The sequence below is a fragment of the Bicyclus anynana genome, chromosome 22 (genome assembly GCF_947172395.1).
Source record: "Bicyclus anynana chromosome 22, ilBicAnyn1.1, whole genome shotgun sequence".
NCBI classification, from domain to species: Eukaryota; Metazoa; Arthropoda; class Insecta; order Lepidoptera; family Nymphalidae; genus Bicyclus; species Bicyclus anynana.
Window position 1 is genome coordinate 780,650 of NC_069104.1, and position 27,180 is coordinate 807,829.

Sequence of the window (27,180 nt, forward strand, 5' to 3'; positions counted from 1 at the left end):
TTTTTGTCGTCTTTAAAATAAGTTTATTTGTCGTGACTCCCGCGTTTGTTGTTTGCCGCTTGTAGGAATGTTACCGTTTCTCTTAAGCTCTGCGAAATGCGAGTTTTGTTGTGACAAATGAACTTATGCTGGTGGTCTTGGAGCTTGCTGAAACACGCTGTCCAGCGGATCGCCCTCAATTCGCTGGAAACTGTTGTAAGGCGAGAGGTTACATTGTACTGTCATACATATACGTGTGTCGGAAACGGATTGACATCAGAAGCGGATTTAAAGAGCAAAACTATTGAATGGGAACCCATTAAGTCTAAGAATTCCTACTAGAAATGTTACCAATAAACCCTCGAGTAGCAGATAATAGCCTTCAGTGAAGTCTCGGGACTTGTGACCGTTGTATGTAGGGTTAAAGACGTATTTTCTTCACTCAAGTCATTCTCCCCGCCTATCCTAAAATAATCCATGAAGGATTATCCAACAAAAGGTGTGGACGGAACGAACGTCACGACAAGAACGAACTAATCGCATATATAGCCAGCATTCGGCCTCTTACTACTTCCACCTAACTCACGGCACACTTCGTACTATCTCCGATCACAAGCCGACCGATCTAATAGCTCACTCGCGCCGACACGTGCGTCTCGTCCACTTAATATCCGCATCCGCAAGGGCCACAAGTTCACCTCCAGCCAGAAGCCGCATTTTTTATGCCAGCATCCGTACTGCAACGTAGCGTTATTAACCTAAGAGCCCCGAGATTTGTCTTGACCAACACAGAAGGCCATACCTCTAGCGTGGTGCTGCTGCGAGCAGTGCGGGCGCGGCTGCTGCTGCGGCAACAGCAGCACGGGCGGGATGCGCTTGCACTGATGGTGCTGCGCCTCCACCGACTGCAGCACGGCGCGCACGAGAGCGCCCGCCAGCTCGCACAGAGCGCCGCTGCTGTAGTGGTACTGTGTGACGAAGGGACAATACATCACCACGTACAATATATCAGAATAGATTATATTCAGCTCGTTAGGAGTTTCTGCAGACCAAAAATCAATCAATAGAGATAAGAATGTGCATGCAGCGTACCAAGCCAATAGGGATGATGACAGTTTTTTAAATTGTATATAAATTAAGAGTACACTAATAGTAAAGCAATTTTGTAAAAGTAACAGGGTATCTGCGATCATTACTTTCGGAGCTACAGGGATTTAAAGGGTCAGATTTGCGGCGCTGCCGCGGATCCCTGAAAAACGCTCCATACAAAATGGCACGATTTAGTGACGTCGTTGGCTCGCTGATCGTTAGGTTTGTAAGGGCAAAATTACTAATATCTTTGTTATTTGTGCGTTTATGTTTATAGTTCATTTATTGAAAAATGTCACATTTAATGTAAGGAAGCTAAAATTGTATAATTTTTCATCTAATTACGATAAAAAAGATTTTGAAATTTTATAATCTTATTTATTTTGCAAATATCCAGACAATCTTTGCTTTTTATGTATAAATTAGGTATCATTGACCTTATTTACCCGAATGTATCATTAAAAATCAATATATTCAAACCTAGTCATAATCCCCATTCTCAGTCTCCATAACAAACATTACAAACAAGCAAATCCCTACAATGCATGATGATGTTGGTGTCTCACCTTGTACAGCACCACCAGCAGCGCCATGAGCCAGTGGCGGCGCACGTGCGGCTCCAGCGCGGCGAGCGAGTGCACCGCCGCCGCGCTGTTACTGCTGTACAGAGCAGGCCGGATGCAGTGCTACACAGAAATAAATAAATAAATAAATATAAATAAAATCTTTATTGACCAAAAATATATACAAAAAAACCATAACATTGCCTGTGGTCTCCACACTAGATTGATCTGTATCGTGGAGACCAGGTAGGATTTTCTAATGCTTTCCGTTGGACTAGGACTAATTACAAAAATTACAATAAATAGGACTACATTACAAAAAGAAATACATTACAAAAAAGAAAAGTAAAGTAAAACAGTAAGCGGAAACGTTAGATAGGTGTACACAATTATTTTAGCTTATTTCATATTTGCATTGAGTAATTCTTCGGTGTCTGTATAAGTTAAACTTTTTAACCAATTTGTTATTGTTAGACTTGCCTGATTTACTGAGAGGTTGCAAAGATCACAGGACCTTGCAACAAAGTTGTAGACTTTTGCATCGACATATGGTGTAAATCGTCGAACGAACTCAGTTTTCGCAATTGGGATATTGACCTTGACTATTCTTTTTCCAAATACCTTTTTTACATTTGGGGATTGTAGCAATTGTCTATAAACAACTTTGTAGAATAGCTAGCAACTGTTTCAAGACAGAGATTCAAAATCAAATGATAATACAGCTCTAGATTGTTTAATAGTTTATCTCGTATCGTGGAGAGTGGGCCTCCGTACTGCTGTGGTGTTACAGGATAGGACGAGAAAATTCCTTGTACGGAGTCAAGGAAGCCAAGAGCAAATATAGGGTTTTCCAATGATTCGGCCTCAATGACTACGTCGTGAGAGATCATAGGAGGTGGTGGAATATCTTGTGGTAATACAGACGTATTGTCAATAGGAAAAATTGCATTGCCGGTAAACACTCACTCCTAACAGTGCCGACTAATTGGAAACGGAATATAGCCCATATTTAAAAACATGGGAAATATTCCTTAAAAACAAACAAAACTTAGATGCTTAATCCTTTGCTTTTGAGTTTTCCTTCAATGGGTGTAGATCAATGGGTATTTTTTTTAGTAGGGGAGTACTTTAGGGACACACATACGTAATGCAACATAATATACAGAATGCGCCTAGCAAACAACACAAAATGCCAGCATTTTCAGAACGTCGCCAGCAATATGGTCGATTTATAACGTATTAGATATCAATAAAGTATATTTAAGAGTGAAGTATTTTAATTATATTTTATATAGGTATTTGGGACATAGTAGAACTAAGTATACACAAATAAAATTACCCTAAAAATGTCATACCTGCAGTAACATGAGGGTAGGCTCCGCAATGCTGGCTCCCATCACATGGTTCTGGTCCAGCACTTGCGGCAAGTTGGCCATGAACGCGTTGAAGATGGACGACATTCTGTCACAAGGGAGGTACTATTACAAGTTTATATCCTTGAAAATTTATAAAAATTAACAAAACACACAATTAAAACAGTGATGAGCACAATTTTTTTATTCAATGAAAACATAAGCTTTGAGTACTGTCTTCTGCAGGTCTAGGCAGTACGCCACGAGACATCTCGAAATAGACTTCACGTGGTCGACGAATAGCAGCGGCTCGAAAATATAGCTCTGTCTTTCGTTGCGATGGCGAAATTTACGATTACGCTGCAATTGGTCGACATTATGCCTTATTTTCTTCACAAGATATGTTGTTCACGCCTACTGATCAGTCAAAGATAGAAGCAAGCTTACACAGAAGACATATAAGTATATTCTGTCCATACCTCTGTCGGTTTTTACGCGGCATCGTAATGGAACGCTAAATTCTCGGTAGGGTGGTAACTAGCCACAATGCTTACACTCAGCCAAGCTTAGCCAATTTCGAAAATAATGAATTCTAGATTTCTCCGAGCTCTAAATCGAACGCATAATTTCTGAAATCTCTGAAGCCAATATTTACCAAAGATGAGATATCGTTAAACTTCTAAACGGCAGGCATCTAGAGACAATATAAATCAACTATGAAATACATTTTACCTCAAAGTATGTGGTGAAATAGTAAAGAATCTCTCCATCGAGTTGTATCCCAGCAGTAGGAACAGATGGCGCAGAACCAGCTCTTGCGTCTTCAGGCACGACTTGTCGTCTGTGGGATGCGCCTGGTCGGATCTGAAGCAACGGCACAATCAATTAAGCAAAATAGGTCGACCTACGTATGAGAGATATCATCATTATCAGCTGATGGATTTCTACTGCTGGAAGAATATAAATTAGTATAAATAGGGTCATGGCCATAGGGTCATAAATGAGGTTCCAAGGTGCTGGAATGGCGACACCACACCGAAAAGCGCAGTGTTGGTCGACCCCCCACTAGGTGGACCGAGGACATCAAGCGGATTGCAGGAAGGAAGGAGGTATCATGCAAGAGGCCTATGTCCAGCAGTGGACGTCCATCAGCTGATAATGATAATGATGATGATGATGAGGGTCATGGACTTCTAACAACCACGGTCTCGAGCTGCCAGCATCCAACGGCTACCTGGAAGCCACCTGATCTCTTCGATTAATCTAGTGGGGGTCCCCCGATACTGCTCTTTCCGGTGCGGGGTCATAATTCCAGCATTTCGGGATCCCAACATCCATCGGTTCTTCGAACTATGTGACATGCCCTTTACCACTTTTAATGGATTGAGAGTAAACTCGTATACACCTTCATATAGGTGTTCTTAAAGTTGTGTAAAAATTGTCAAAAAATGGAACTGAGCTGATAATCTCAATTTCTATAGATCCAATAATCTTAAAATTATACAATATTGTAAAGCATTAAAGCAACATGTTTCAGTACATTTTTCATACGTTGCTGAGGTAGAGAGCCATAAGAGCATACCTGGACAAAAACTGCATCAACAGAAAGACCAGTAAATTGGTGGTCTCCTTGTCAGCCTCCTCCAGATCCACCGCCTTGGGCAGCACCGTGGTCACCGTGTCGTCCGTCGAACGTCCCGACAACGAGTGCATACAATCTAAATAAAGAGATGATAAATAGATAAATAATTAAAATTAAATTATGCGAACACACACACATGATTTGAATAGTCGATGAACATTGGGGTCCCTGGAATGGGGACCCCACACTAGAAAGCGCAATGTTGGTCGAACCCTCTCCACGTGGACAGATCAAGCGAGTCGATCCTAAGTTGCTGGATGTAGGCGGCTCAAGATCGTGTTGTTTCAAAGTGCCTACAAAAGGCATGCCCTGCAGTTGACATTCATCGCTTGATATGATGATGATGATGATGATGATTATTACGATTACAATAATACAACGCAAGATAGGAGCGCTCCAATAAAGAGAACGCACCGTGTGTGTTGTTGGAGCGCGGCGTGGCAGGCGGCGCCTGTGGCGTGGTGAGCAGCTGTCCCAGACCCAAACCAAATCGCGACGTCTTCCGCTTGAGCAGCGGCGCGGAGTACTGGCGCGAGTATACCTTCTCCCTCTCGGTCGGCGCAAACACTGTAAACAAAACCCTTGATATATATTCGCAGCTGAAAGGCATTAGACCTATCCGAACTGTGACGATGATCATGGTGATGATGATGAAAACAACCCATCACTACCCATGCTCCCCGACCTCAGATCAAATCAAATCAAATCAAAATTCATTTATTTCAAGTAGGCTCAATTTACAAGCACTATTTGTAAAGATTCTACCACCGGTTCGGAAGGCAGGTTCTGCTGAGAAGATACCGGCAAGAAACTCAACAGTTGCTCTTTTGAAATGAAAAAGTCATACAGTACTATAATTTACAATTGATAACAATTACAATATCTTATAGTTTTACTTCCTGTGTGAAGGTGGAAGCTGATCGAATGGTCCAAGCACCTTTATCGTTAAGGAACTCATCAATAGTGTAGTAACCTCGACTAAGTAAATGTTTTTTAACACATTGCTTAAAGTTGTGCATTGGCAAGTCCATCACAGAGTCATTCGGGCTGTATCCTACGCACTATCCCCCCTCTGGGACTGATACGCTACAATATAACTAATTCCTTCTGTCTCCCACGGACCCTTCACTGGCACCAACGCGTTCCGAGCCTCTAGCTGGCAAAAGTTTACCACCGAGGAAACGAAGTCTCTGTGATAGACCAGCTCTTCTCCGCACGTATGATTCCGTCCAAATTTCCGAGCCGTGTGTCCTCGTATAGAAGACATTGCCACAAGACATGGTGTCAGTCCTAGTCGCTAATGCCGAAATACCAAGCAGGACTTCCATGCAAGCCGACACGTCTATGCTCGATGAGGATCTGTAAAGTCTTGTAGTTGTTACTCATCATCGTCTCGTCAATAATGATGGAGTTAGAGGAGTAGCAATGAGACTTCACTGTTCACCTCATCTCCTCATCATGTCGTCGATGGAGAGCCCAAGTGGTAAGCTTACCCGCGTGCGGCTGAGGCGGCACGGCAGCGGGCGCGGAGACGGTGCGCTTGTACGGCCACTTGGCGCCGAACGACGCGGCTAGAGAGCGCGGCGCGCCCGCTAGTGCTTCATGCGCACGTCGCACACGTGCTTCTACCCACTCTGACCGCGACAATAAATCTGGAAGTATGAAAAATAATACATTTTTTGCTACTTGAAACATTATTGGAAAAACTAAGTCCGTCGTAGCTCAACGATTCGCGATAATGAAGTTGCAATGAGCGGGGTATATGGTTCGAAGAGTTGATAGACGTTGACTCAAAGTGCTGGAAGTGCCCTGCACTAGAAAGCGCAGTGTTGGTTGGTCACCAGGTGGACGGACAACATCAAGCAAGTCGCAAGAATTTGCTGGATGCTGGCGACTCAGGATCGTGATGTTTGAAAGTCCCTGCAATAGGCCTATGTCCTGCAGTGGACGTCCATCGGCTGATATGATGATGATAATTTGCTACTAAAATACCAATAAATCCAAACCAAGTCATTGTAGTGTGATAAAGCAATTAATATATAAATAAATTAATAAACGCCTACTCCAAAAATCAAATGAAACATAGATGGAAAAAAAGGTCTACAAGAGCAGAAAACTTACAATATTTTGTGCAATAAAGTATAAATAAATAAATAAAAAATAAAACTTACCACGCAAACTTGAATAGTCCACATTCTTGTTAGAATTGATCTGCGCTTCAAGAAGCAATGCTTCAAAACGGTTAAGGAAGAACTCCCAGGTAAGAATGCGGCGATCGCTTAGCGTGTTGTGTAGCTGGTAGATCGACTGAAGTATCATCGGACGGTCCACTATGACCAGGTCGAACTGAGTCTCGAGACAATAAAGTAGTAACTGCGGAAACCAATAATGACTACAATATTTACAAATAATGTAAAGGATATGGCCGAAAAATGACATTGCGTTTACACGTACTTAGCAAATGTATCTATATAATAAAAATAGAAAGATGAATTAATACATAATTCTTAACCTCTCTGAACTTCTCAGTTTTTATTTAAAAATAAAAAGATTGCAATATGAATTCGTCCACATCCAATGCTTCTGTCCAAAGAATACTCGCGCTAATTTTAAGAACTACTGGTCCGATTTGAAAAATTCTTTCAGTGTTAGATAGCCCATTTATCGAGGAAGGTTATGGCATATATATAATCCCCGTATTCTTACGGGAACGGGAACCAGGCGGGTGAAACCGCGCGGCGTCAGCTAATAATCAAAATAAAATCCATACCATGCCTAAAGGACTTAGGTGTAGTATCGTGTAAATAACTACATACACATCAATTTTTTTATATGTTTATACGTCTGGTTATATAGAGAGCAACCAATTCATGTTATTAATGAAGCACTTTATAACCTTTTAAAAAAATAATCTGATTTAAACAAGCTCATAGGTATTTTAGCACTGTACTGCTAAACATGTAACAATTATTTGTAGGTAGGCGTTATAGATAATAATAAACGAAGATGTACCTACCTTTTTTTTGCCACATAGAGATCTACAGGTAGGTAACGTACTACACCGCTAAATCGCTTGGGGATACGTCTCGTCGTCTCAATAATTAGCCACTACTAATACACCTATCTACCACCAGATCAGAACTTCAGGCCTATTTTGTATATACATTTTAGTGGTTTTAGTAGGTCACATTTTCAGCGGTGGATATTTTTCTCGGTGTAAGATTCTGAATAATTCGTATTAATTCGTAATTAATAAAAATGTGGCCTACTATTACTTAATCCATGTCAGGTTACCGTAATAATTCTCAACATCTGTATGATATTGTGAAGCGTCATAAGTGCTTTACTATTAGAATAATTATTTATTTATACTATAAATAAATAATTATTCTTACTTATAAATCTTGGAATCTTTATTTGGAAGACGAGCCTACGACGGTCAGCGGTCAGCGACAAACGAACATAGGAGCGGACGTTTCGCGCGAAATAAACATGACATGTTTAAGTCTAGTCTGTTGTAATGACAACTTCTGCGAGTTTAATATTTATAGTAATTTAATATACCAATTTTTAGCATCATAAAATACCAAATATCATTTGTGTAAATTGAAATTAGTAACTCATACAAAAATCGGCCATGTCCTTTGTATATAACAAACATATTTCAGTTATGGAAATGGACAATCGTCTTCTTTGATCTTGAAGTGAAATATTAATGCAATTTTTGAGAAATGGAACTAGGTTGAACCAAGGGAATCAAAAGCCGATTATCTTACAAGTTATTCTTTCTTTACTTTTTTTTACTGGGCTTTACTGTACAAATCGACCAATAGTGCGGGACCGGAAATATCTTTCTAATCAAAAGAGCAGTAGTTATTAAGTAAGTAAGTATATTCCTGGTTCTGTCACAATTGGTAGATTTGCCTTCACATAGTTAGGCCTACAGGTAATATCTACTTCTACAATATCTAAATGTTTTTATGACATTTAGATATTGTAGAAGTAATGTCATTTTCAGGGCACCTCAATGGCATTGTCGTGTATGGTCCCGATGTACAGCGTGGCTCTTTGCGCCACATAAACATTGATGTCGTCCATGCTGGAGATGAGGTAGCAGAACGCCGTCGCCAGCGCGGCCTGCAGCGGCAGGCTGGACTTTATCGGAGAACCATCCATGAACCTGACATTGAGAAAACTCGTTATAACACCTGCATTCATCCAATAGTGACTTACGCTGTTTGCCAACCACCTAAAGGCGGCTCAAAAACCCCTCTAGGTCCTTCAGAACCGAATGTTGCGTCAGGCCACGGGCGCCCCGTGGTTTGTACGCAATAACGACTTACATAGAGATCCAGATCTCCCTACAATACCCAATATATGAAACAGCTGTCGAAAACTTATTTAACACTTATTTTACTTAACACCGAGCTGTCCTCTTCATCACTGCCATTTATAATATCCACTGCATTATTGTGATTGACGATGTCATTGTCATTGCCTACAACCGTACACTCGTTTCTATACTTATATAGCAGATCTATAATAGCCTCTGTATTATTATGATTATGAAATGCATCATATACGATGCATAATGACACTTTCAAAATGTAGGCAGCTTTTAACTACGGGGCGTGATGTTACCGATGAACGACGGGTAATTTAGTTATTTTACTGCAGGGTACACACGACACAATGCGAGGCACCTTATGAGCATGGTGACGCGCTCGACGGCCGTGAACCGCCGCTGCGGGTCGGGGTGGTGGAAGGCGTCGCGCACGAGCGCGCAGAACACGTCCGCGCCGCCCGCCAGCGTCACGCAGTGCAGCAGCACGGGCACCGCCACCGAGCTGATGTGCGACTGCGCCGCGTCGCACACGTTCCAAAGGCTACAGTCCACACGGTATATATCTTAATAACCAAATTCTTAAGATACCCTTAAGTGCTTAAAGCTTCTAAACTCTACAGTGTGAGATATACAAGTACATTACTTTTATAATACGACAGCATACTTAAGATGTTATCGAACGTAAAACGCAGTGTAGTTGAAAGTTACAATACAGTCCGAGCCGATGTAATGATACTGTAAGACGACAGAGAGCTGTCCTGAGCGTTTGTACCACGACAAGATGTACATGTCATTTCTATTTCTTATTATTAGGATTCTTTTTAACAGTCAACACCCAAAATTAAATTTGCCTTGTATTCTGCTATTATTCAGCCCTATATCTGTCACATAAATACTTGGGAACCAATGGGAATTATTTCATATGACACAATGACACAATTGTCGTCATGAATCAACGTCATTCAATCTAGATTGTTCGCCAAACAAGTATTTCAAAAGACAAAAGAAAGATGCAAAACGCAACCAGGAAATCATATACTTTTGCACGTCTTACACTGCATTTTATTTACCTATAGCTAACAAGAGGTATAATTTACTTCCTAAAATAAACATATATAATACGGAAGTAAGAGAAATCAAATCTCACTTGTCGATGAGGAGGTTCTCCTGACACCAAATCAAGAAGCCCTTGTGTTCTGCCAGGGCGTCTGTGTTGAGGACCAACACCTGAAGACACTGCAGGAGGTGGTACAGCACATCGGGACGTTTCGTGTTCTTGAGCTCCTAAAAACATACACTTCCCAATTTTTTTTCTAATACGAGTTACTTAAGTTGATCTTTGATAAACTCTGACGTTTGAGTGTTCGTTTTTAAAAGATAACTTATTATTTACTGAAGTTAACATTTTTTTCATGGCTCTCTGAAGGGCAAACGGTTTTCTAAAAAAGAAAGGGCATAAAAGCTTCGAACCACCGATGCGGGTTAACGGATATATTTGACTCTGTCCCAGTGGCTGGGGCCGGAGTCATCTATTTTTCTTTCTGAGAGACGGAAGTTTAACAGTACCAACTTTCTGAGAATTTTCAATTCTATCTGGATCAACAAGAAATTGAACGATGTCGAATTTCATCCTATTTATATGGATTAAGTAATACCATATAAATAAGATGAAATTTGGCAGAGAGGTAGTTTATAGCTAGTAAACGTAAGCTAAGAACGGATTTTGCGACAATGCCGGATTAAGGTTTAAAACCGGACGAAGTCACGGGCATCCGCTAGTTAAGTGTAAAATAGAAGAGCATTTGATTGTTTTACCTTGTATATGCCAGCGCTTGGCTGCAATCATGCCTGATGGTAAACGAAAATGCAGCTTATAGTAGATGCGCTTGCCTAGAAGTTGCTATCTTGACTTGAAGATACTCTGAAATTCTTTGATAATACCTGCAGCAACTGATGAATGTATTGAAGCTCCTGCGGAAGCTCGTCGATGCAGAAGTGAAACTTGCCCGCTGAAGTGGGCCAGAAGTTTGTCATGTCATCATCCACAGAGTCTCCTTCATTCTGACCCAGTAGATTTGGTGTTGATACCTTTGCAAAACGAGACAATACTTAATAAATAATGATTATTAATCTTATTTGAGAAATCTAATTTTCTTTTAAATATGAGGAAACTCTATTTATTCATAATAAAGAATTGTTCGTAAAACGGTACGATTGAAGTCATTAAACTGTACTAGTTGCTAATGACTTGATTCCAGAGATGCTCACTACCTGTATCTGACAAGCAATATCGCAGTGTGCCGGTCATAAGAATAAATTGTCAGTTTAATTATAGGCATACAATGCTTAAAACTTACGTGGCAATTTGACGAGTATAGGGTGGCGCGTTTTGGGACATGTTTCTAACAATCCCTGCAAAATGTTGCTCTGTTACAAGCAATAAATTTTCTAAACTCTAACATACACAAAGGACCGAGAGCCTTTGATAGCAGAAAGTAAAATGAAAAAAATATGTTTTCTTAAAAATAAGGATCTGGAGACTTAAAACCTGCTACCTCCTAAAGCTACCACGATCCAAATTCTATAAATGGCTACCGTATTTACTACTGGTCGTAGCATGGGCTAGATAACTTTCAGCTTTCCTAAAACATGTCTGGGTATCGCAGGCTTTCCTCTAAAGAAGTTATCATTCCTAAAAATATGAGCAATAGCTGCATCCTTACGTTAGCAGTAGCCGTAGCGACATCGGTGTCGGTCAGTGTGATGGAGTGCGCCGTGGCCGTGGGCGGCTGCTCCGCCGGCGGCAGCGATACCGCCATGTCCAGCTGTTCCGTGATCGTCTCCACCGTCGCCGTCATTATCTACAACCACATTCTCGTCTCCACACTTACTGCTATCTATAATGTCCACTGTATTGTTATGATTATGCACTGCATTATTATGATTACATGTTGCATTATTATGATTTGTACCGTCAGAACCACAGTGTACAACCACTTAATCGTCTCCACACCTACTACTATCTATAATATCCACTGCATCATTATGATTGATGATTTCATTGCCATTGCCTACAACCTCACTCTTGTTTCTATACTTTTAAAGCAGATCTATAATATATTCTGTATTATTATGACTATGGAATGCATCACATACGATGACTACGTTATGACACTTTCAAAATGTAGCCAGCTTTTAACCATTTTGTGATTATAGCTCAATTATGGAAAAGTATTATAACCTAAACTAAATTTAAATTATAGTTCCTCTTAACTCAAAGGTTTTACTGTTTCAGTACTCAAATTATGATATCGATAAATATTGATATTAATGTTGAAATAAACTGTGTCAGACTACGTCTAATCTATGTCTGTTGCGTGCATCAAAACTGTTCCTAAAAATTATAAAAGACTCATTGTAGTCTCAGCTGTAAAGTGTACTCGTATACTTATAGATTATATTTTTATCCAAAGTTATAAGAAAAATTTTACTATTATTTACAACAATAGTTTCAAAATCAAGGAAATACTACTACAGTAACAATTGAAAATTTATAAGATCATTCATTTTAATTGGATTTTTGAATTCACTTTGCATTTTGTTATAAATTTGTGAAATTCAAATAGTTCAATTAATATAAAATACATGTTTATTTTTAATTACATTATTTAACTTTTCATCACTAGCAAAGTGAAAACAGCAGTTAGTGTTATTCTTTATATTCGTCTTAAATGACAAATGTCGAATAAATTAGAAGCAACCTAAGAAACCGAGGTATATAATTTAAAAAAACAACCTAACACGTAATGCTTCAGTGGGTTAAAACATGATTTAATGATGGTAATGCAAATATCTTAAGACTAAATTAATGATAGAAAATGTTAAATAAATAAAAATAGAAAAACAAAGAATGAAGACACCAAAAATGAGGCTTAAACATTCTAAACATCAGAATAACACCAACAATCTAAACATAAACACCAAACCAAAGAAACGGACGTACCCGAAAGAAGCGAAATCAAAAAGTTAGATAAAGGTCGTAACATACTTGCGTATCGCCAGACGATTTTGTCAGTGTGGCGTCCGACCCGATGTCGCTTATTAGTGACATTTGCATGAAATGAACAAACTATACATCTATTATATACATACGGGAACTAGCCCTGTGACTCATACATCGATTGACTTGGCGGGAGATTCGCAAAAATTGATACTACGAACGATGATTTTCAAACTGTCAAATCGAATTATATTTATAGATTTTCAAAAACTTTGGTTGTTTATTTAACAAAAGAATCAAAATCAAGCGTTAGAAAAGTAGTGGTACATAAAATTTCGATTGTAGTATCAAAATTCTATACAAAATTACTTGGTAAACAGAACAAATTATGATAAAATGTTTTGTTCATAAGTAAAATATTTTAAGTTACATTGATAGGAACAAAGCTTTTATAACAAGAATAACATCTTACCATTTACCATTAGATACTCATAGGTTGTACTTTACTTTTTAAGAAAATAGCTTTTGATAAAGTAACATTAAAAGCTGTGTTTATATCTAATTAACAGAGCTATAACATTGAATATAGACCAAAAAGAAATTAGCAGCGTTCTTAAAATCGCTCACACATTCGTGAAAAGAATCACGAATTTAATTTAGCAAAATAATTACATATAAAGAATACTAAAGGTACCAATTAAGTACCTTGCAAGACACCAAACTTGAAAAATATTATAGGAATCAGCTGAATGTTTCAATAAAAACATTCAATTAATATGTAAAAAGAAATACAAAACATCTATCTAGAACATATGAATAAAGCCAAAAGCTATTGTTAAAACTTTAAACATTTACGTTAATTTCAACATTCATTAATATGTTGTGGAAAACATTTAATACCCTTGAACTTTTGAATAAAATACAATTTAACAATGTTAAAATGTCGCATTTAAAATGTGAGAGCGATCTCTAATAAACATGCAGCCCATAAAAGCCACAAACATATTTTCATGTAATAAAAATTTTGTTATAATAATAAAAGTGATAAAAAATAACATTTATATTATAAACATATACACAGAAACGAGTAAAGCGATGCCAATGTTAGAAAATTAGTTATAATTATAACAACGCAACTAATTTCTACATAAAATAATTACAAAAACTTGAGTTTCACAATTCGTCTAATGAAAGGCCAGTATACTCGTGATAGTAATTTATTGTCAAATTTGAATAATAGAGATTTACACAACGTAAAGGAAGTGGTTTGACTTTAATTTGGAAGAAACTATAGGAAGCAGGTGTAGACGAAAACTTTCAAAAGAAGACGGAAGATAAGACTTGCAAAATTAAAAAAGAAAAATGATGCAAGAGATCCAGATACATGAAAGTTGCAGCTCCACAGGATAATGCGTCAGGTAGTCTGAGGATAGGTATTATGAATAATCAAGGCCTTTCATGAGACAAATTTAGAATCGCCCCGCCAACCCAACAGTCAACATCCCGGACCCCATATCAAAAGCCTCATACGTACATGCGGCATATGAACGAGCACGCCTCCTACAGAACCCTTCTCAGCCAGCGGGTGCGCGATAGTCATCAAAGCGTCCACGGACGTCGCGGGCGTTCCGCCGGACTTGCTGCGCTCGTCTTCTGATTGGTTCTTCTTTGTGTGGGATTCGGACCATGCTTCCTCGATTGACGGCTGTATACAATAAACAAATAAATATATTTGGACAATACACATATCGCTATCTAACATTTGGCATATTTGAGTATAAATAAATACTTTTTATTATAATGTATATAAATCATCCAGACACTGGAAAACAGACAAACACTTTTTCCAACTGTGGAAGTCTATTCTGCACCCGGCTTTGGGTGCAGAAGGCAGGCTCTCTACCATAGTGTGCCATTCGGGTGTAGTGTATATAGGCATTGTAGATACCTGCTCTGATTTTTTAATTCAATGACAAATAATCCCAATATCCTTCAATATTTCCAATAAAAAGCGTTAGTCTGCGATTTCAGTACACAAAAATCTCGTTGTAATTTAACGACGCCAGATTTATAAATTCCTAAATTAAATTGACTTGAACTCTAAATTGAATTTAAATCAATCAATAAATGATAAGAAATGAATCTTTTTCAGCTTTTTTTTTTGTATGTATCAACGACGACCAATCGTACCTCTGAATGATGCGCGGGCGCGTGCGGCACCAGCGTGCGTACGAGCCGCACCGCCAGCTGGTGGCACAGCGCCGCCGCCTCGCAGTACGCGCACGCACCCGCCGACCGACACTCCGCTACACATAAAAACGTTGCACATCATCATCATCATATCAGCCCTTCGACTATTAATAACAGGACCTGCCTCGCTAACCGTTACCCCTCTGGCAGAGATCAAAGTATATATAGAATCGATGTTTCATTGTTGTAATCGTTTTCGTCGTGTAAAGAGCTCCCTAAAAATGCCGGTTTGTGTAGTTGAATGGCATAAAAAACGGCCAAAAACTTATAGTTTAGTTTAAAATAGAGTAACGTTTTATTTGTTAGTATTTCTACCTTAAATTTAACAAATTTTTAATAAAAACCATTTCTAAAAAGAATCGATTCTTTTGACGGAACAGTAAAAAATCGATCAAATAATCGAATATTCTATGTATATATTCTGTGGATAGTCTAAGCGATGTGTTGGTTAGTCTGTGTAAAAATTAAATTTATAGTTGTGTGTAGTGTATGGACACAGAATATATTTAATGGTGTTAAATATTTTCGATGTGTGAGTTTACCTCGTCCCCCTCAAAAACCGACAGACTGTTTTTGTTGGTGAATTTGGGTGCGAAACGGGTCCACAGTCTAAATAGTCAAAGTATCAGCCGATTGACCTCCACTGCAAGACATAGGCCTCGTAGGGACTTCCAAACACCACGATCCTGAGCCACCTGTGTCATCAGGTCACCTAGCGATTTGAGCTTTCTAGTGCGTCATTCCAACACTTCGGAACTCTTCGAACTACATGCCCCGCCCATTGCCAATTCAGCTTCAGGACTCGTTCAGCTATGTCAGTGATTTTGGTTCTTCTGCGGATCTCCTCATTTCTGATACGTCACGCAGCGATACTGCGTGTATACCTCGCTCAATCGCCCGCTGTGTGGCTCTGACCCTTCTTATAAAGCCCACAGTTAAGACTCAAAACCATGGGTTATCTTTTTCTTATTAAGCTTTATTAATAATACATTTAATTCAGCCTTGTGATCATTATATTGTAGGGAGCACAAAACCACAACGCTGCTATACTCGGAAAAGAGACTGCGGGTAACCGGATTCAAAAACCGGTACCTATGTCGGGATTATTGCAGGAAAACACATTCCCAAAAAAAAGACAAGAGCACTTACTTATTTAGGAATTATTACTACTTCCTGATGAAAGTTCCTACAGTTCTACATTTAAAATAAAATAAATAAGCCGTTTATTCCATATTTACATTTACATTTCTAAATTACATTTCAAAAGTTGTTAGTAGTTTTTTAGCAAGTTTTCTTAAATTGTGTTAGTAATATTAGTTAGTAAGTTCTTATTAAATATGGACTCCTGAAAGGGTTGACCCTTTGTTTTGCAGGGAAGAAGATGGAGGAGGCCTCAAGGCCTCCTCCATCTTCTTCCACAACCCTGCACCTTTAAAATATCAAATAGTAGCAACTGACCGTGTTCAATGGTATTCATTTGGTTGGACTTCAGCATCAGTCGCAACAGCTTTGTGGCCTCGCTGCTTACGTTTTGTATGTTGATGCGGTGCTGTTGGAGCTCCATCTGTCAAATTAAAACAGTCTTCATGTTAGCGACGGTCGTGTTAGCAAATACTGTTGATTTTATGTTGTATAAGCCTTTGAAATAAAGGACACAAACGGAACGTATGTGGTGTGATGTTTGAAAATATCAAGTACTTTTACGTTATCCGCCTAAGAGTCACAACGTTCCGCTATACACTTCGTTTTAAACTTTTTATAGTTTTTATAAATTTATGGTTTGAAAGAAATGATCTCTGAATCTCAGGTATATCACGATGTTGTTCCTTCACCGTTCATTGAAAAGTTGGAGGTGCATACCCCGATCAGATTCAAACCTACGCCCTCCGAATCGAAGGAGTGATCATATTCATTGGGCTATCACGGCTCTTATATTTATTACGTTTATTTTTAATGTTTATTAATATTATGTTTATTCACCTTATCAAATAACCTATTCTTTTATTCATTGTTAAGTCAACATCTGTTGAGTTTCATCAAAACAAATGTTGAGGGATTTTTGAGTATCTAGATTGTGTTGGATTTGTTGGGTTATTTGCTCAGATTTTCGCTTATAAAGAACAAAAAGTCACCTGTTTAAGAAGGATATCAAGCATCAGAATGCAACATGTCAGATTCTGCGGCTTCGTCTCGTCATCTTTCTCTTTATCTTTGCCATTTGCGGTTGGTTCACTCGTTCCATTGTCCTTGAGCTTATTGTCTTCTAGAAAACAAAGAGTATTGTGATTTTTAAAAACTTGCGAGCAGGTTGTAGGGTTAATGAGTTCCTATAAGACATGTAAATATTCTTCCCTTCTTGTGTTGTTCCAGCCCAGCGAAACTTAACAAAGCCCAAGGTATTGTAGCAAACATAGCTTAATATTTATTCGTGTGACAACAGCCGGAAAATTCGAGGTTGTTCCAGAAAATAGTGAAAAACAAACAAGCCAGACAAGCAGGAAACAAAATTCAGACACGCAAATTACACAGAATAAGTACAAGCAGTGTCACGTCACGTGACGTCACAGATATAGACCTTCAGTTTTAACTGTGCAGTTGTATCTAAATGAAATTTCAATCAGAATCATTAGTAAAAACTGTACAATTCTCAATTTTGCCTACACACAGACGTTTAAACTGAACATTTCGAGTTTACAGTTAAGTAGTATTGTAGCCCGCATTACATTCCCACGAGAACATACCTGGTGGTGGTTTGCAGATCTTCTCTGGCAGGTTGACGACGCAGTGACTGAACAGGTCGAACAGAGTAGATAACGGCGTCTTCACTTCCAGTAGCGATATCGTCTGAAAACATATACAAATCTACTTATTTCTTACTAGTACTAGGCTAAGTTTACCACAACTATTGAAAGATCAAGTTTGACTTTTTGTAGAGACTGTAACAACATTTCATAATTCAAATTCTGCTGGAAAGTGTCAGCAAGAAACTCTTTAAGAATACAGACTTGCCGCATTCACCAAATACTGAGTGGTAAATCAAACAATGTATTGATTCATAGTTATTTTTGTACTATTCACAAAAATAACTATGAATCAATTCATTGTTTGTCAAATAAAACTGCTTTCTTCATTGAGACGGCAAGATCAATTAATACTAAAACACAATCAAAATTTTTGTCTGTCTGTCTGCTTGTCCGGGCTACGGTATCTTCGGAACAAGCTAGACCGATTTTTTTAATGAATTTTCACTGTTAGGTAAATAGATGAGGTTGTAAAGCACCATACAGGCTACTTTTTATCCCGGAAAATTTCACGGTGCCTAAAGGATTTGTGAAAAGCTGAATTTGACGTGGGCTTCTGCTATTTTGACAGAAAACTGATGATTAGTTGTGTCACCTGGAACCACTCGAGCACAGGCAGCACGGTGTCGGGCAACGGTTTGTCGGACGCCTTGAGTATGGCGAAGTTGTACAGGTCGCGCTCCTCCACGCCCACCATGCTGCCGTCGGGCTCCAGGATCTTCGCCACCGACACTTTCAACTCCAGGAGTTCCTGCGGGAAGGTCACATCCCTAATGGACCCTCTTACACCTTAACCTTAACTAACGTGATTTTTTTCAGACTATGCTCGACTATTTCAAACCCATCAGGAATTCTCATCTCAACCATACAATGTTGCGTAAACCAATAAGCGCACCGCTCTACCCACTTCAGGCCGACCAGTTCACGTAAGTTAAACCATTCTCCTATTTCAGCAGTATACAAAAGATCAAAAACATTCATAAGACGAAGTTTTTATACTCTGACTTGAATCTGAAAAATTGATTGGAATAGTCTATAAAACGTACTTTTTCTGGAACATCTTCGCAGATGGCCTCCATCCAATGCGGCATGATGTAATCCCAAATGGACTGAGTGATGATGCCGTACGGGATCAGGCAATATAGTCTGAAATTATATGTTTAGACGATAAATTTTGAAATCCTGTAAGAATTTAATTATGGTAAAAGAGAGTGGGAATGATTCTGACATAACTCGCATGAGTTTGAGAGCCTTGGTTATTCGCCAAGAGCATCACAGGTGCGCGAATAAGGAATATGCTTGAGGATTGTCCACTTTAGAAAACAAAGAGTTACCGATATATGTACGACGTCCGTCAGTAGATAATATATTTTGACGATTGACACTGTGTGCAAAAATGAAGTGGCAATAGATAATTCGAAGAGCTGATGGACGGTGGGTTGCAAGGTGCTGGCGAGCACGTACGGGACAACGTGGTGTTGGTCGAAAGGGTGAACCGATGACATCAACATGATAATAAAGAGCTGCTGGAAGCATGCGTCTAGAATCTGTGGTATTGGGAAGTATTTGCAAGAGGTGTATGTCTAGGCTTATATAGTGGAACTCCATCGGCGGAAATGTTAAAAAAAAACACGGTTTTTTGCCATCTGTATCAACAGACTACCTGCAACCCATCCAATCCTTCGCTTGGAGGTCGACCAACACTGCGTTTTCCGGTGCGGAATTGTCATTCCAGCACCTTGGGCTGCAACATCCATCGGCTCTTCTAACTATATGCCCGCCTATTACCACTTTAGCTTTGCAAATCGTTAAGTATGAACTCTAGGTCTTTTGCGGATTCGATTTCTGATTCGATCACGCATAACTCGCTGCATCGTACGTTGAGTGACACTGAGCCTCCTCAACACAGGTAAACTGTGAAACACGCGCCGGTACTTGTCTGTCTGTCTCTATATGTTGAGGCGGCGAGGGTGACGCACCGGTTGAGGCCGTCCTTGAGGTGCGCGATCTTGGAGCCGAGGTTGTCCCAGTGGCCCGCCACGCGCATGTGCTGCGGCGGGTGCGGCAGCAGGCACGCCGTCAGCACGCGCCGGTGCTTGTCGGCGATGTTGCGTAACCACGGACACACGTGCTCTGACTTTAACTTCTCCACTGTGTTGGCTATTTCACCTGCAATTTGTTTAAAGAAAGAAAATCATACACGGGTACAGTCCAACCACAGGGTGAGGAGGGGGGATATGCCCTAAAATTCTTTTTGAATGCCGCCGAACCGAGAGCGTGATTTATACCTGGTTACATTGTACGAGTAAAAAAAAGATTTATATAAAAAAGGCTTAATCTCTTAATTCCATTGTCATTATCAACATTGAAAATCGCGCTAGCGTCCTTTACAGCAGTAAGGAATCCAACTTACCTGTATAAGAGAATGAGGTGACGTGGAACCAATGGAAGAGGACAGACAGTAGCCGGCCCAGCACCTCGTCTGGAGTGTCGGGGTTCGGAGTGCAGAGACCCACCATTAACCAAACGCCGTATCTTGAAAATAATTACATCTATAATAATCTGGATCTAGTGAACCGATTTGGAACATTCGTTTACCACTAGAAAACCACGTTGTTTGTGAGTGTCACAGCCTATATCGGCTGTACCATACACAGTTCGTGTACTTTTGAAAGTGTGTCTGATTTTGTATGTCCAGAGTTTGGAAGTACACAGTTGACAGACAGCTGAAATATGCGCACATGCTCAGGGCCATATGAAAAGAAGAGAAGAAAGAGATCGAAAAAAGAGAAGAGGAAATATCACAAGGAAGGTCAACCCAAAGCGCTTCCGTGCTTGCCAAAATGTTCAAGAGGGTTTTCTCCTCCTCGGACAAAAAAGACAGCTGAAAACTGAAGTTACTTTCCTTAACCCGAGGTTAGGGAAAGCTTCTTTAGTTTATACAAACAAACACGCTGTCTGTCATCTTACAACTATATCCAAATACGACTGTACTTCTCGAAATTGCCTAAAAGATAAAAAATACTAGTTTATATGTTAGTGTTCTGCTCAGGGACAAAAACTTTTCTAGTTTCAAGAATCTATCACGAATTAATGAATTTGTCTGGATGATCTGACCCCTTACCTTCCAAGTAATTGTCTGTCCTCAACTGGTATGGGGTCAGGTAGGCTGACGCTGAGTGTCGACTTGACCGCCTCCGTGGAACTGTCCGGGTCCTCCATGTTTATTGGTTTTGCTTCCTTTAACAGGCTGTTAAAGAAATCATAATGGTATAATAGTAGATTGTTATACAGGGGGTTAAAATTACCCATTATACACGAGGTTTATGTTAGTATAGGAGCTAAATAAAAGCTTTCTAAAATCATTATGGGGTCATCGTTATGGTTACTCCATGCCGGCTGTTGTGGCGGTTGCCGTGACGCTGCGGGCAGTGGCTGTTGCCGTACCTGATGATGGCCTCGACCAGGTTGGTCTGCATGTCGCTGTCCATCTGCCAGGCGGGCGGCAGGCGCGTGTGCACCACGTGGTCGCCGCCGCGCCGGCTGTTGTGGCGGTTGCCCTGACGCTGCGGGCAGTGGCTGTTGCCGTACTTGATGATGGCCTCGACCAGGTTGGTCTGCATGTCGCTGTCCATCTGCCAGGCGGGCGGCAGGCGCGTGTGCACCACAAGGTCGCCGCCGCGCCGGCTGTTGTGGCGGTTGCCGTGACACTGCGGGCAGTGGCTGTTGCCGTACCTGATGATGGCCTCGACCAGGTTGGTCTGCATGTCGCTGTCCATCTGCCAGGCGGGCGGCAGGCGCGTGTGCACCACATGGTCGCCGCCGCGCCGGCTGTTGTGGCGGTTGCCGTGACGCTGCGGGCAGTGGCTGTTGCCGTACCTGATGATGACCTCGACCAGGTTGGTCTGCATGTCGCTGTCCATCTGCCAGGCGGGCGGCAGGCGCGTGTGCACCACGTGGTCGCCGCCGCGCCGGCTGTTGTGGCGGTTGCCGTGACGCTGCGGGCAGTGGCTGTTGCCGTACCTGATGATGGCCTCGACCAGGTTGGTCTGCATGTCGCTGTCCATCTGCCAGGCGGGCGGCAGGCGCGTGTGCACCACGTGGTCGCCGCCGCGCCGGCTGTTGTGGCGGTTGCCGTGACGCTGCGGGCAGTGGCTGTTGCCGTACCTGATGATGGCCTCGACCAGGTTGGTCTGCATGTCGCTGTCCATCTGCCAGGCGGGCGGCAGGCGCGTGTACACCACGTGGTCGCCGCCGCGCCGGCTGTTGTGGCGGTTGCCGTGACGCTGCGGGCAGTGGCTGTTGCCGTACCTGATGATGGCCTCGACCAGGTTGGTCTGCATGTCGCTGTCCATCTGCCAGGCGGGCGGCAGGCGCGTGTGCACCACGTGGTCGCCGCCGCGCCGGCTGTTGTGGCGGTTGCCGTGACGCTGCGGGCAGTGGCTGTTGCCGTACCTGATGATGGCCTCGACCAGGTTGGTCTGCATGTCGCTGTCCATCTGCCAGGCGGGCGGCAGGCGCGTGTGCACCACGTGGTCGCCGCCGCGCCGGCTGTTGTGGCGGTTGCCGTGACGCTGCGGGCAGTGGCTGTTGCCGTACCTGATGATGGCCTCGACCAGGTTGGTCTGCATGTCGCTGTCCATCTGCCAGGCGGGCGGCAGGCGCGTGTGCACCACGTGGTCGCCGCCGCGCCGGCTGTTGTGGCGGTTGCCGTGACGCTCCGGGCAGTGGCTGTTGCCGTACCTGATGATGGCCTCGACCAGGTTGGTCTGCATGTCGCTGTCCATCTGCCAGGCGGGCGGCAGGCGCGTGTGCACCACGTGGTCGCCGCCGCGCCGGCTGTTGTGGCGGTTGCCGTGACACTGCTGGCAGTATCTGGAAAAATTGTTTTTTTCTAACTCAGACGATAAACCATTGAATGCTTAATCTATCTCCGCTCTCTTCTCGCAAAAAAAAACATTAGATCGTGCAATGCTTTACTTTCGGCTTTAACCGGTGGTCGTAACAATTTTTATTCTTGGAAATTGTGAAGATATATAAAATAGGGATGTGACAGTAAGATTTTGAAAACTCGATTAATTAACGCATACCGAATAGGATGATTTCCGTTGTAACTGGCACATTCGTTGGAGAAGCAAATCGAGTATGCAGCCTTGTCTGCTGAACGACAATTCTGAAAGAAAGGACATAACAATTAAAGAAATTCAATCAGATTATTTTATCAACATCACAATTAAAACGTACCTTATTTTCGCAGACCATCGATACTTGCTGCTGAGGATGCAAGATATCAAAAAACCGTTGATTGGGGTGTTCTCTGAAAAATATACAATTTTATGGAAATAATTCTGGATATTTATGTTAAGAGAAACAGAAATGGCCCAAATACGGATCCTTGAGGGACCCCTTCTTAACGACTGCCTCGATGGACCGCATTTCATTTACGAGTACGACTACTTTCTGGAGTTTATTTATTGATGAAAAACTGTGCAAGTTACCTATTTAATCTTAATTATTTAGTAAAGCGGTTCCTTGGCGTATGGGTATAATGCACACAATCAAACGCTTAGAATAAATCGCAAAACATCCAGTGCATGTGACTCCTCGTTTCAGGGTATATGTGAAGTTGGCAGAAAAATGGGACTACTAGCAAGTCTACTAACCTGTGTATTTAACTTATTGGCCCATTCGATGCATAGATTAGAGATAGTAAGTAAATAAAGTTTCGTAAATATTGTATTATAATATAGAGAGTTATATTTAGACAAAATATCTTGTTATTTCGCATACACATTTTTGGCTCATAGGACTATTCTACCTAAGCAGGGCAGTGGATGTACCTAATTTTAACGCGTCTTAAAGAGAAGAGTTTTATCTTTAACCCTGCACCCGGGACCTCGGTCTCTACCAGAGTTTTACTCTCTGCCACACGATACATGCACAATGAATCCATGGAATGCTAAATTATTCCTGTCATCTGAAAGCTGTAAAAAAATGTACTGCTATATCTGACTAACCTGTGTATCTCATTGGCGCACTCGATGCACAGATAGAGCGGCGGCGGCGTGTCGGACGCGAAGGTGACGCTGATGCAGTGGTCGTAGCACACCTTCGCCGCCTCGGCCGACCCGGCGTTGGGGCACATGTCGCGTTGGCAGAAGAACGGGACCAGGTCGTCTGGACGGAGGTCACATCAAATGATAAGACTATGTTAGGTACCAATGTGAAAAGCCCATTTTCTTTTTTTCCATCACATTAATATTATAAAGGCGAAAGTTAGTGTGTAAGTGGGAAACTGTGTGTAAGTGTGTATGTTTGTTCCTCCTTTATGCTGCGGCTACTGAAGCAATTTGGCTGAAATTTTGGCTGAAAATTGATTTTACTGAGGATTAACACAAAGGCGTTCTCGCGGGATTTGTGAAAAACTGAATTCGTATGGTGTCCGCTAGTTTTAAATAATGTTAGAGAACTTCTTTTTAACTCAATAACATAACAATTGCGCTTAACTGTCATCTAATGTAATGTCCACATAAACAAAAAAAAATTCAAACTTAATTTCAAGGTGATTTAGTATTTTATAAGCATTTTGTTCTTTGGTTTAGTATTTTACAAGCAAAATCTATGCATAATGACTACTACTAGATCAGAAAGCAGAATCTACTGAGAAAAGACGTCAAGAAATTATTTCCGTTCTTTTAAAATTCCGAAAAAAAAATGTCAGCCATGGAAGTTGCGCATATGTGCAGTTCATTGCAGTAGAAAACACCATAAGGTATGCCTTACATGTGACCCCTGTGTGTTATGCATGTGCGTTGGTCAATACAAAACAGCTTGTAAGAATGAATAGTTTCACTCACTGGCGAATTTGCACAGCAGTCCCTTCCTGTCGAACAGTTTGGCGTCGAAGGGCGGCCAGTAGTAGAACAGCAGCTTGGCCGCCGACACGCGCGCGCCGCACGTGCCGTACGCGATGACACACAGCACGTCCTTCACCACCCACTGCTTCATGGACATGAGGCACTCCAGCAGTTGGCAGTGATGGGCTGGCAATGGAAACCAAACGAGCATTACATGATAGACAGCTGAGCACTGCCCTTGAAAATGTTATTTTTAGGGATATCGAGAGAATCCTAACAATCAAAAAAGGCATTATCACAAACGTTACCTGGATTGCTGGAATGCTGAAATACCATCATTATGATGGCGCCTACCGACTGAGAAGCCTCGCTCTCCTCTTCTAAGCCTGAATACCGCCGAGCTAGAACAGCCAAACAGACAACATTGTAGAATATGCAATATGCAATTCAATTATTATCAGAAAACATCGTCATTCTCTATTCTTTAATAATAAATTTTTGAATTTAAATGAGATTGTGTTTTGTGCTGGACTATTGTCATACGCACTCCTAACACAGTATTTTGCTAGTTGGAAAGGAATGTGAATATTGGTCATATATAAACAAACACTCACTGATAGTGAAGGGCAGTATGTAATAGCAGAGCAGGTGCAATATCCCCTGGTGCAGGTTGGCGGGGAACACGGCCACGCAGTACGCCACCAAGTACGGCAGGTTGTCGATCATGTCGTACTCCAGGAACGGCAGCAGGCAGCCGAGACACTGCAACACTGCTTGACCGAAGGCTATAGAAAATAAAGGCAACATTTCAATTTTTATGAACACAATATAAATTTACATACAGATAGCTAACTATGTGCCTAACAAAATGACTCCAAGGCACTCAGCGGACGACGGAGCGAGATATGCGTATCTCTGCGTGATTGGATCAGAAATGAAGAGGCCCGCTCATGCCATCAAAGGTATCGATAGATGCCAGCGACTTCAGATATCTTGAATCTATATTAATGTAACGGAGAGTATGAAACCCAAGCAGATCAAGCAAGAATTCCACCACTCCCACATATCTGGAACAATCTCGAAAGCCAGCCGCCGGTGCAGACTACGTCGGGCTGATGAATCATAAACTGAGCATGGAGGAAGAACGAAAACATTCGACCCTGGGCAGAAGACAACATAGACGGGAAGCGGCTCTCCTCCTCTTTAGTGTATTTTATGTTTGAATTACGTATGAAACGGCACGCCGCCCTATACCGCGAGAGGGCTCGTGCCGTATCACCTCACGCGATTAGGATAGTGTTAGCACACGATTGTATTCATTAAAAAGTCAGGAATAAAATATTGCTTACGATGGTGGTTGTTAAGAGTTGGAATATAAAATAGTGTGCTAAATGCGCATCTGGTCATCAAAACTTGCCATTAAATAAAAAAACAGTGTACCTTGAATGCCATATTGCAAATGCGGTGCAGAGTCGACGAGTTGCGAGATGGCGTTGAAGAGTCCCTTGTAGTCCAGGTTGGGGTACAAGCCCATGCGCTCGGCGTCGCTGTCTGCATCGCGGATCATTTCCAGGGGAGACCGCGGGACATCCTTCAGGACACCTGGAACATTTAATTTTTTATCCATCATTCTGCGTCATAGCAATCTGCACTTAAGCAATAATCTACTTTTCTGTTTGATAAAACTTTTTAAACATGGCTTTTTCGAGAGCTACACATTGCTCTGTATTTCCTATCAGCGACGCACACGACCTTAGGTTCACAAGCACTTTTGAAAAATCAGGTTTATCTGTTTGTAGTGACTAGGACCTCTGCCACCGATGCGGAAGGCAACAAACTCAAAAGTTGAGTTAAATTTTTATATAACGACAAAAGCTGGCAATCACAGCCTTTTACACCATTGTAAAATAGAAGATTACTTACTCAGAAGAGTCTGTGAGAAGTATTTGACGGTGTTGGCGATGTCAGTCCCCGAGGGCAGCGGTTGGATGTTGTGCATCAGCCGGAGCTGGCAGTCGTACAGGCTCCGGATCTTCGCCGTGACTGCAACGTGACTGATCAGTATCTCCAGGACCGTTACTTGACATTTGGTATTTGATCCACTGGCGCACATGACTGAGGCATCGTTACCAATTTGTGGAGATTCCCCCAAATTGCGGGGAATATACTAACTCAATTTTGGACCATTCCTGACTTTTTGGGTTGGACGCGCGGGATTTTTTTTAAATTCTGCTTTATATCGTCGACACAACACTTAGTGACTACTAATGGAGACTAAATACTCAAATATTCAATAAAAACT

General features: G+C 41.4%; 1 protein-coding gene across 1 annotated transcript in view; it reads right to left on the reverse strand.

Annotated features, from left to right (window-relative positions):
- Window positions 1–27,180, reverse strand: part of LOC112043825 (protein unc-79 homolog) — a 52,792-nt gene that overhangs the window by 21,364 nt on the left and 4,248 nt on the right. The window contains exons 2-34 of the mRNA XM_052888517.1: window positions 26,802–26,921; window positions 26,319–26,480; window positions 25,493–25,663; window positions 25,187–25,279; window positions 24,879–25,064; window positions 24,039–24,198; window positions 23,266–23,338; window positions 23,112–23,194; window positions 22,765–22,896; window positions 21,146–21,271; window positions 20,435–20,556; window positions 20,001–20,190; window positions 19,068–19,167; window positions 18,617–18,772; window positions 17,962–18,064; window positions 17,353–17,483; window positions 16,679–16,784; window positions 15,161–15,276; window positions 14,505–14,675; window positions 13,019–13,099; window positions 11,694–11,831; window positions 10,912–11,058; window positions 10,118–10,254; window positions 9,329–9,511; window positions 8,649–8,805; window positions 6,797–6,998; window positions 6,119–6,277; window positions 5,040–5,192; window positions 4,566–4,701; window positions 3,716–3,847; window positions 2,987–3,092; window positions 1,635–1,754; window positions 782–947 (exon numbers count right to left, since the gene is read on the reverse strand). Of these exons, the coding sequence (XP_052744477.1) occupies window positions 782–947; window positions 1,635–1,754; window positions 2,987–3,092; window positions 3,716–3,847; window positions 4,566–4,701; window positions 5,040–5,192; window positions 6,119–6,277; window positions 6,797–6,998; window positions 8,649–8,805; window positions 9,329–9,511; window positions 10,118–10,254; window positions 10,912–11,058; window positions 11,694–11,831; window positions 13,019–13,099; window positions 14,505–14,675; window positions 15,161–15,276; window positions 16,679–16,784; window positions 17,353–17,483; window positions 17,962–18,064; window positions 18,617–18,772; window positions 19,068–19,167; window positions 20,001–20,190; window positions 20,435–20,556; window positions 21,146–21,271; window positions 22,765–22,896; window positions 23,112–23,194; window positions 23,266–23,338; window positions 24,039–24,198; window positions 24,879–25,064; window positions 25,187–25,279; window positions 25,493–25,663; window positions 26,319–26,480; window positions 26,802–26,921 (4,518 nt within the window). The remainder of the gene's footprint in view (window positions 1–781; window positions 948–1,634; window positions 1,755–2,986; window positions 3,093–3,715; window positions 3,848–4,565; window positions 4,702–5,039; window positions 5,193–6,118; window positions 6,278–6,796; window positions 6,999–8,648; window positions 8,806–9,328; window positions 9,512–10,117; window positions 10,255–10,911; window positions 11,059–11,693; window positions 11,832–13,018; window positions 13,100–14,504; window positions 14,676–15,160; window positions 15,277–16,678; window positions 16,785–17,352; window positions 17,484–17,961; window positions 18,065–18,616; window positions 18,773–19,067; window positions 19,168–20,000; window positions 20,191–20,434; window positions 20,557–21,145; window positions 21,272–22,764; window positions 22,897–23,111; window positions 23,195–23,265; window positions 23,339–24,038; window positions 24,199–24,878; window positions 25,065–25,186; window positions 25,280–25,492; window positions 25,664–26,318; window positions 26,481–26,801; window positions 26,922–27,180) is intronic.